Below are 9,509 nucleotides of genomic sequence, written 5' to 3' on the forward strand. Positions count from 1 at the left end.
TATACGTGTCTGTGTATACATGTCTGTGTATACGTGTCTGTGTATATATGTCTATGGAAGTGACAGTGGTAAGAACGGTAAAGAGTTCCAGTCCAACACCATTTGTGTCGTCACTGACATTACCTTGGGAAAAATAATAAAACAGCTGTTTATTCATTTTGGGAGTGAGCGGAGTTGTCAGAACGCTGGTTTGTAGCTCCAGCTCCATCTAGTGGATGTATAACGCAACCCCAGCCACTACTGTAGCTTCTATTCTATTTTCTTTATTTTTTTATTCTATTCTTATATTGCGGTGCGCCCTATATATGAAAACTGTTTTAAAATCGGCCATTCATTCAAGGGGCGCCTTATCATCCGATGCGCCTTATAGTGCGGAAAATACGGTACTCTTGTCCGGCGGCTTCTTGCTCGCTCACTCTCTCCTTTTCTCTTCTTAGCTTCCTCCGTCAGCGTCCTCTTCACTCTCTTCTCCTCTGCCATCATGTCCATAGAAGCTGCTGAGCCTGGTTACATTGCCTGCTTACTCAGCTCCTGTTCTGGCACGACACCAGCTCTGCTCGCCGTCAGCATTCTCACACACACTGAACACCACAACATTTCAGTCACTTGTTCTACATCTGATTTCTCTGGCCGTTGTATGAATCTTAGAGATTCATAGTAGATCAATGAGAACACGTAGAACAGTCCTGGTTGTTGAAGCCATTACACTGATCTGTGTTTTACCTATATCATATTTATCATATTCATGTAAGTAACCTTTAATCATGCCTATATATCAAACTATGCTGATCATAATGAAATGATCATGTTAATATTTCTGAAATGATTATGATGGTGATGATGCAATGATGAGGTCAGGGGGTGGTAGCTCTATATGTACATGTCACCTGGGCACAGGTAAGGGGCGTGTTGCAAACAATTTAAACCGCATTTCAAAACAAAGCAGGTTTTTTCTGTTTCAGATAAGTTTGATTTATGTTGCCGTTACTGTTAATCAATTAAAGAACGTATTATTGTGACACTACGAAAGAATGTGCATTGATTTACTGAGCGCTCCTACAATAGTCATAAGTTAAGCTTTACAAAGGAGTGCAGTATAAAGGCTGAGGCTGAACTGTGTGGAAGAGTCTCAACAGGCAGAAGGTGAAATAAAGGTGAACGAGGTTTGATCAATGTTTGTTTATTGTCATTGATTTCACGTTCAGTCAAACAGATTCATGTTGTTTTATTGGATCTTCATCAGACACTGCAGCCTCTCTCAGCTTCTGTTGTTTCATAAAAGTGTTATGACACAATGTCTCCACGGGGGGGGCATTATTTCCACCAACAACCGACTCCTTGCAGAGCTGCTCCCTGCACCATCCACACCGCCATCCCCACCAGCAGCAGGACCTTTGCCCCCAGAGAGACAGACAGGAGGAGCAGGAGAGGGGTGGAGGCTCCGGTCACAGCCAGCCGGGGTCGCGGGGCCACGACGTACAGGGTGGACTGCTCCTTCCCCAGCGGGTTGGAGGCGCTGCAGGTGTACTGCTGGCCCGGCTCCACATCTCTCAGCTGGCTGACGGTGTGGTAGTGACCCACGGCGCCCTGAGCCAGAGGACCGACCGGAGAACCCTCCAGCAGGTCGTCCGGCCCGAGCCACTGGACGTCAGGAAGTGGCGAACCCTGGACCTGACACACGGCTCTGTAGCCGGACTGCTCACTGCCCTCCACGGACAGAGCCAGGACCTTTGGAGGAGCTGCAGCACAGACAGGAAGAGAAACCACATGAGGGAAAACCAGCGCCGCCCCCTGGTGGCATGACGTGACTTTAATAAACTGACAGTTTACCTGTTGACCCACTCTGACCTGTGATCAGGTGACCCACTCTGACCTGTGATCAGGTGACCCACACTGACCTGTGATCAGGTGACCCACTCTGACCTGTGATCAGGTGATCCACACTGACCTGTGATCAGGTGACCCACTCTGACCTGTGATCAGGTGACCCACACTGACCTGTGATCAGCTGGAACGGTGTCTCTGTCATTCGTACGTCTGGTTCTCACACTATGAACTTTGGGCTCCCGGGTCGGGAGAAGTTACGTAACACTTACGCACTAAGTCCACAGCATCAACTATTTCACTGATTCTGGTGAAACTGGATCTGATTTTAGGAGGAAATGTTTTCTGGTTCCCCTGATGTCCTTCCGGCTGCCCGCCTCACTCTCTGTGATTTATGGTAGCTAACCGCTAATTAGCTGCTGCTAACAGAAACCGGCTCAGCAGTCTGGACCCGGGTTGGAGCACGAGACCACAGGGAATAACGTGACAGCACCGAGCTGATTCACAGACTATGATGGAAACATTGATCAGGGAGCAGACGCTAAATGCTGAATATAACAAGGCTACAGGCTAACACTGAGGCCAAACCCATCTGGTTGGAGCTAATGCTAATGTAGCTAACTGCATAACATTATAACGTTAGTCTTCCATTACTTGATGAAACATTGATCAAGCAGTGAAAGCGCTAACTGTGTTACTCGGTCAGCTGTGGTAGCCTACTTACTGACTCAACCGGTGCATCAAGCCCTGGGATTCCTGTAGAACGTCAACGGCCGGTCTCGGTGTTTTCATGTTTCAGTAGACTGGACACTCCTGTTTCAGAGGTTCTGTTGCGTGTTCACTTTAGACGACACTGCCGTTTCAGATGGTGCTGTCTGCGTGTTCACTGTTAGACTGGACAACGGCCGTTAGAGAGGGCTGTCCGCTGTGTTACAGCACTGTTAGACTGGACATTCCGTCATTTCTGCGCTGGCACTTTGTGCTTAAGCGTAGAGGTGTCTGTTGCTGTGTTCCACTGTTAGAGAGGACCACACTGCCGGTTCAGAGGTTCTGTCGCCGTGTTCACTGTTAGACTGGACACTGCTGGTTCAGAGGTTCTGTCGCTGTGTTCACTGTTAGACTGGACACTGCCGGTTCAGAGGTTCTGTCGCCGTGTTCACTGTTAGACTGGACACTGCTGGTTCAGAGGTTCTGTTCAGTCTGGACATGTTCACTGGAAGGTAGATGCTGATGCTAGCTCCTACGCACTCTCGCTATTTTCTACTGACTCTACTTCCTGTTTGATGAACTCTACTTCCTGTTTGATGAACTCTACTTCCTGTTTGATGAACTCTACTTCCTGTTTGATGGACTCTACTTCCTGTTTGATGGAAGTTTGTTTTTTTTACCTTCCACTCTCAGTCTGGTTCCCATCTTGTCCTCGAAGCTGACATGTTCTCGTCCCTGAACCTCCACTCTGCAGTAGTAGCGTCCGTTGTCCTGCAGGGCGGCGCTGTTGATCCGCAGTGACAGGTCATGCTCTCTCGGGTTTCCCTCCAGTCGGTAGCGCTGGTCCTGTTGAGGTCCCGGTTCGCAGGTGGGGGCCCCTGGCCGACTGGTGCAGCGGTACAGGACGGTGGCGCCCTGACCGTGGCCCAGACGCCACAGCACCTGCAGCAAGGAATGCTGGGAGTGCTGCGGGTGGCTGAAGGTGCAGGGCAGCACCACCGGGTAGCCCTCGATGGCTCGCACCTCCGATTGGACGTTCATGGACCAGCCGTCATCTCCGGAGCCGAGTGCTGCTGGGAAGAAGAGGACAGGTTACAGTTTGATGTCCAGTGAGTCCCCCGGACTATCGTGGTGTTTGAGACGAGCTGTGACGGATCGACCGACCACATCAAAACACTTCAGACTCGTTTTAGTTTTGTACAAAATCCTGAAAGTTTTGGTCGAGTTGCCTCAGGCGTCTCGATGGTTTGGTGTCATTGTGTGACGTCCAATCTGAAGAAGACGAGCGAGGAACGCCTGGACAGATCTTTAAAGACGTCCTGTTTCCTGTGTCCTGTCCACGTTTTACAGACGTGACAACAAAGAGACAGAACCGAGACTCGAACCGGACCTCCGTGTTTGCCGTGTTCTGTTCACGTTCACTCTTCAGTCTGTAAACTCTGACAAACTGTCTTTACCAAACGCCATCAGGACGTTCCTGTGACGACGATCCTGAAGTAAAGTCTGAGTACTATCAGCTAAATGTAGTTAAAGTACTTCAGGAAACCTTCAGGAAACCTTCAGGAAACCTTCAGGAAACATCCAAAAAAACACTCTAACAACCTATTTCACTGATCTTTCAATATTGAAGTTGAACAACAAAGAGAGGGAGTGTGTGTGTGTGTGTGTGTGTGAGTATGTGTGAGTGTGTGTGTGTGTGTGTGTGTGAGTGTGTGTGTGTGTGTGTGTGTGTGTGTGTGTGTGTGTGTGTGTGTGTGAGCTCACCTATAACAGGTAACAGCAGGGTCAAAATGCTGCAGACCAGCTGGACGTTCATCATTAGACTGAAGCAACACGACGAAGGTAAGGCGTGTGTGTGTGTGTGTGTGTGTGTGTGTGTGTCATTCATGTGACACTTCACTCTGTTTTTCCATTCTTCTCTGTCGACTTCCTTCATGTCTGTTTTTTATTTTAAGGAAGTCAGTGTGGACGTGTCTCTGATTCATCAGGTGCTTGACTGTCGTCACGGAGACGATCAGCTGACTGTACCTGAAGAGGAAGTCGTCATTCAGCAGAAAGACAGATTTCAACCTGATGACAGAAAACATGAACGTTTTCCTCTTTAATGGAGCTGAGCACAAAGATATTAAAGAGTGACACACACCTGTCTGAAGCTTCCACAGGTGAACAGGTGATCGTCTTCAGCTGCTCCACACTCGTCGTCTCCGTCTGACCTTCTTCGTGCTCCACACATCTTCAAAGCGGGTCAGGTCTGGACTGCAGAGACCAGTTTAGAACCTGGACCCTGACGCTGATGGAGCACGTGCAGGTTTCCCATCATGCCATGGGCTCTAACACACATTAACCACCTGGATGAACCTGCTTCAGACAGGTGTGTGTCAGCTGGAGTGAGCTCAACCAGCTTCAGCTGAACACCAGCAAGACGACGAAGATGATCATCAAGTTCAGGAGGAGAACATCTCACCTCACAGCGGTGAACATCCAGGGGTCGGACATAGAGGTGGTGCAGAGCTACAGATTCCTGGTGTTCACCTCAACAACAAACTGGACTGGACTGATAACACCCATGCTCTCTACAAGAAGGGCCAGAGTCGTCTCCACCTGCTGAGCAGGCTGAGGTCCTTCAGAGTGTGCAGGGCTCTCCTCAGGACCTTCTCTGACTCTGTGGTGGCCTCATCCTTCATGCTGTGGTCTGCTGGAGAGGGGGCAGCATGGACAGGGACAGGAGCAGACTCAACAGACTGATCAGGAGAGTCAGCTCTGTCCCGGACCGTCCTCTGGACTCCACAGAGGAGGTGGAGGAGAGGTGGATGTTAGCTCAGCTGACATCCATCATGGACAACACCTCTCACCTCCTACATGACACTGTGGGTCTCTGAGCAGCTCCATCAGCAGCAGACTGCTACACCCACGGTGTCAGAAGGAGAGGTTCTGCAGGTCCTTCATCCAACACACCTGCTCCACCTGATCATGGTGTAGGTTCTGTTCCTGTCTGTACTCACTGCTACTCACCATGGCTTTATCTTTGTTTTTATTCTTATTATCTGTGCTTATATTTCCATTCTCATTACTTACAATGAACAATATTAGAGAGTGGAGAGGGAGAGAAACATTTGTCCAAAAATACATTTGCAAACGGCTCTCGTGGCCACAAATGTCACTCTACAGAAATAATTTCTACATAGAAACGTAGGAAAATTCGTGGGCTACGCAGCGATATCACTGCTGAAGCTGTCAGACTTATAGTTTTGGCGGGAGACGCACTGATGCTCCAGGATCACCCACCGACAGCCCCATCTACTCCCATGTAAACTGGAGAGGAGAAATTTCCCAAAGGAGCACGGGGCACCTGTTCTTTCTCTCTCTCCCCAGGTCACATTTTTTAACTTCACACACTGAAATTCAGCATTCACATGGTCGACAAGATGAGGATGCTCACGGTCATTTGGGCTTTTTGATACCACCTACCGTTTGGCATTAGTGTCCACTAGTTGGAGGGGCTTCATTTAGAGATTTTCTGTGTCTCTCAGCAGTCACTCACACACAGACAGAGCACAGCTGCAGTTCATTGCTCTGACCTGCAGCTGACCCTGGTTGCTTGGCAACCTTAAGTCTGAGGTTGAGGTTGCCACAGAAGAGAGTCGAGCACAACAACAAAGATCGTCATGTAGTAAATGGACTTGGATCTTCCGCGGCTGCAGATGATGATGAGTTGATCTTCATCTGTTTCAGATGTCGTCTGTTCTCCCGCACACTGAACCTCCAACATGTTTTATTTCACACCAGACCAGAGTTTGTTTCCTCGGCTAGTCCAGTTCGTTTGAACTGAGGACAAAAGGACACAGGACAGTGGACAGAGGACATTAGCACACAGGACAGAGGACAGTGGACAAAGGACATGGAGGCTCGGAGGTAGAGCAGGCGGTTCGATCCCCTCCAGTCTGCATGTCGAAATGACCCCAAACTGCTCCTGAAGGCTGAACCATCGGTGTGCATGTGTGAATGAGGTACATACTGTACAGAGCTCTGAGTGGTCGGAGGACTAGAAAGGAGAAATATAAGTACAGTCCATTTACATGAGGACAGAGGACAGTAAGGACAGTAAGGACAGTAGACAAAGGACATGAGGACAGTGGACAGAGGACACAAGATATGAGGACACGGGGCAGAGGACATGAGGACAAAGGATATAATGACATTGGACATGAGGACACAAGATATGAGGACACGGGGCTGAGGACAGAGGACAAAGTGTCTCAGTCTGAAGTGACAGCAGGTCATTTTATGATTTATGACAAATATTTGACTCATTGTCCTTTAATCAGATTGTTCGGTGCTGAACTGTGTTTATCTTTCATTAAAGATGAAGTTATGCTCTTCTCTGTTTTCATTTGTGTCGTTCAGAGATCCAGAGCGTGACGCTGCACACACACACACACACACACACACACACACACACACACACACACACACACACACACACACCGACGATGAGTGATTGATTAAAGACTGAATCATGAAAAAGTGAATGTATCCATAATGTGCACATACAAACTAACAACAAACTCATGATACATCATGAATTTAATATGATTTACCTCGACCAGCAGGGGGAGCCAGAGGTCAACTACACACATCAATCACATCCTGTGGCCACAGAGTGGTTAAACACACACACACACACACACACACACACACACACACACACACACTCCCTCTCTTTGTTGTTCAACTTCAATATTGAAAGATCAGTGAAATAGGTTGTGAGAGTGTTTCCTGGATGTTTCCTGATGGCGTTTGGTAAAGACACGTGAAGACAGTTTGTCAGAGTTTACAGACTGAAGACTGAACGTGAACAGAACACGGCAAACACAGAGGTCCGGTTCGAGTCTCGGTTCTGTCTCTTTGTTGTCACGTCTGTAAAACGTGGACAGGACAAGGAAGTGAAACTGAAACCTGCAACATAAAATGCAGGTGAGAAACACAGAAAACAGAACTCACCATCTGTTCATGAAGACAATGAATCCATGCACGTCCATGAACGACAGAGACTACGTCCAGGTTTTAGACAGTCTGCGGGGACGTCACAGACGTCACAGAATGAGACAGGAGCTTCCCACCTGATCAGCCAATCAGAGTTCAGAGATCATGTTTCAGACCGTGTGTTCATTTTAAAGGAAGTCAGCCGTCTGCAAGGCCTCATGGGAAGCTTTAATACAGTTGCTTCATCTGTTGCCATGGAGACGTGACAATAGATGCTGCACACATTTAACCACTTCCTGTGGCCACACAGCGGTTAAACACACAGCAGGAAGTGAAGCGTCAGGAGGTCGAGCCTCAGCTGCACCACAAGCAGCAGCGACACAGCCAACCACAGCCAAGAAGGAACCGCCCTGCCGTGAATTCACTCATCTGATTGGCTGAGAAGACAAAAGGAACTGAGTTCAGCCTGTCAGGCAAACCTTGTTTTGACCTTTGACCTCTCAATGTGGACCGGTACCAAGTACTGTCCACTGTAATCCCACTGAGGTCAACAGACGGCCAAAAGTTTGTGGACAGCTGCCAACACACACAATGTTTGACACTGACGTTCTATAAAAATTCTCCCTCAGTCCATAAATTAGCTACAGAGACCAAAAGCTTTTTGTTGTACCAGGCTGTAAACATGTTGGACATTTGAACATAGGGACGTATGGATTATTCCCCTCACCAAAATCTGGGAAATAGTTGCTGTTGCGTGACTTGGTGCCATAAAACGTCTCACGACCCAGAGCCCAAAGTTACATTACAAGTTACAAGTTCATTCATTTAGTGAAGTTTAGTGATGGTTTCATGATGGTTTCATGGTGGTTTCATGATGGTTTCATGATGGTTTCATGATGGTTTAGTGATGGTTTCATGATGGTTTACCGATGGTTTAGTGATGGTTTCGTGGTGGTTTCATGATGGTTGAGTGATGGTTGAGTGATGGTTTCATGTGGTGGTTTCATGATGGTTGAGTGATGGTTGAGTGATGGTTTCATGGTGGTTTCCTGATGGTTTCCTGATGGTTTCATGGTGGTTTCATGATGGTTTCATGATGGTTTAGTGATGGTTTCATGATGGTTTCCTGATGGTTTCATGATGGTTTAGTGATGGTTTCATGATGGTTTCCTGATGGTTTCATGATGGTTTCGTGATGGTTTAGTGATGGTTTCATGATGGTTTCCTGATGGTTTCATGATGGTTTAGTGATAGTTTCATGATGGTTTCCTGATGGTTTCATGATGGTTTCATGGTGGTTTCATGGTGGTTTCATGATGGTTTAGTGATGGTTTCATGATGGTTTCATGGTGGTTTCATGATGGTTTCATGATGGTTTCATCATGGTTTCATGATGGTTTAGTGATGGTTTCATGATGGTTTCATGGTGGTTTCATGATGGTTTCATGGTGGTTTCATCATGGTTTCATGATGGTTTCATGATGGTTTAGTGATAGTTTCATGATAGTTTCATGATGGTTTCATGATAGTTTAGTGATGGTTTCATGGTGGTTTAGTGATAGTTTAGTGATGGTTTCATGATGGTTTCATGATGGTTTAGTGATAGTTTCATGATGGTTTAGTGATAGTTTCATGATGGTTTCATGATGGTTTAGTGATAGTTTCATGATGGTTTCATGATGGTCTAGTGATAGTTTCATGATGGTTTAGTGATGGTTTCATGGTGGTTTCATGATGGTTTCATGATGGTTTAGTGATAGTTTCATGATGGTTTAGTGATAGTTTCATGATGGTTTCATGATGGTTTAGTGATAGTTTAGTGATGGTTTCATGATGGTTTAGTGATAGTTTCATGATGGTTTCATGATGGTTTCATGATGGTTTAGTGATAGTTTAGTGATGGTTTCATGGTGGTTTCATGATGGTTTCATGATGGTTTAGTGATAGTTTCATGATGGTTTAGTGATAGTTTCATGATGGTTTCATGATGGTTT

The 9,509-nt window shown here is 47.0% G+C and overlaps 1 protein-coding gene across 4 annotated transcripts; it reads right to left on the minus strand.

Moving 5' to 3' along the window:
- Positions 1-1,184: 1,184 nt before the first annotated feature.
- si:dkey-11p23.7 (V-set and Ig domain-containing protein) lies at positions 1,185-6,903 on the minus strand. Of its 4 annotated transcripts, none has more exons than XM_027275343.1 (4): positions 4,676-5,378; positions 4,297-4,560; positions 3,213-3,605; positions 1,185-1,739 (listed from the first exon to the last, which is right to left on the minus strand). In XM_027275343.1, exons 2-4 carry the CDS (start codon positions 4,466-4,468, stop codon positions 1,315-1,317), a joined length of 990 nt encoding a protein of 329 aa, XP_027131144.1. In that variant the 5' UTR covers positions 4,469-4,560; positions 4,676-5,378; the 3' UTR covers positions 1,185-1,314. The 4 variants fall into 4 exon arrangements, with proteins under 4 accessions (XP_027131144.1, XP_027131143.1, XP_027131145.1 ...); XM_027275342.1 differs by having other exon boundaries at positions 4,297-4,602; XM_027275344.1 differs by lacking the exons at positions 4,297-4,560; positions 4,676-5,378 and adding an exon at positions 6,001-6,903 and having other exon boundaries at positions 3,213-3,602.
- Between the last annotated feature and the right edge of the window lie 2,606 nt (positions 6,904-9,509).

Source organism: Larimichthys crocea, unplaced genomic scaffold (assembly GCF_000972845.2).
Source record: "Larimichthys crocea isolate SSNF unplaced genomic scaffold, L_crocea_2.0 scaffold100, whole genome shotgun sequence".
NCBI classification, from domain to species: Eukaryota; Metazoa; Chordata; class Actinopteri; family Sciaenidae; genus Larimichthys; species Larimichthys crocea.

Bases quoted from the DNA above. Each gene is read 5' to 3' on its own strand.
- si:dkey-11p23.7 (XM_027275343.1), bottom strand. From the start codon at position 4,468: ATGAAGGAAGTCGACAGAGAAGAATGGAAAAACAGAGTGAAGTGTCAC. The intron at 3,606-4,296 runs GTGAGCTCACAC...TCTTCTTCCCAG, and splicing joins CCTGCTGTTACCTGTTATAG to CAGCACTCGGCTCCGGAGAT. The intron at 1,740-3,212 runs GTAAAAAAAACA...TCTGTGCTGCAG, and splicing joins AACCAGACTGAGAGTGGAAG to CTCCTCCAAAGGTCCTGGCT.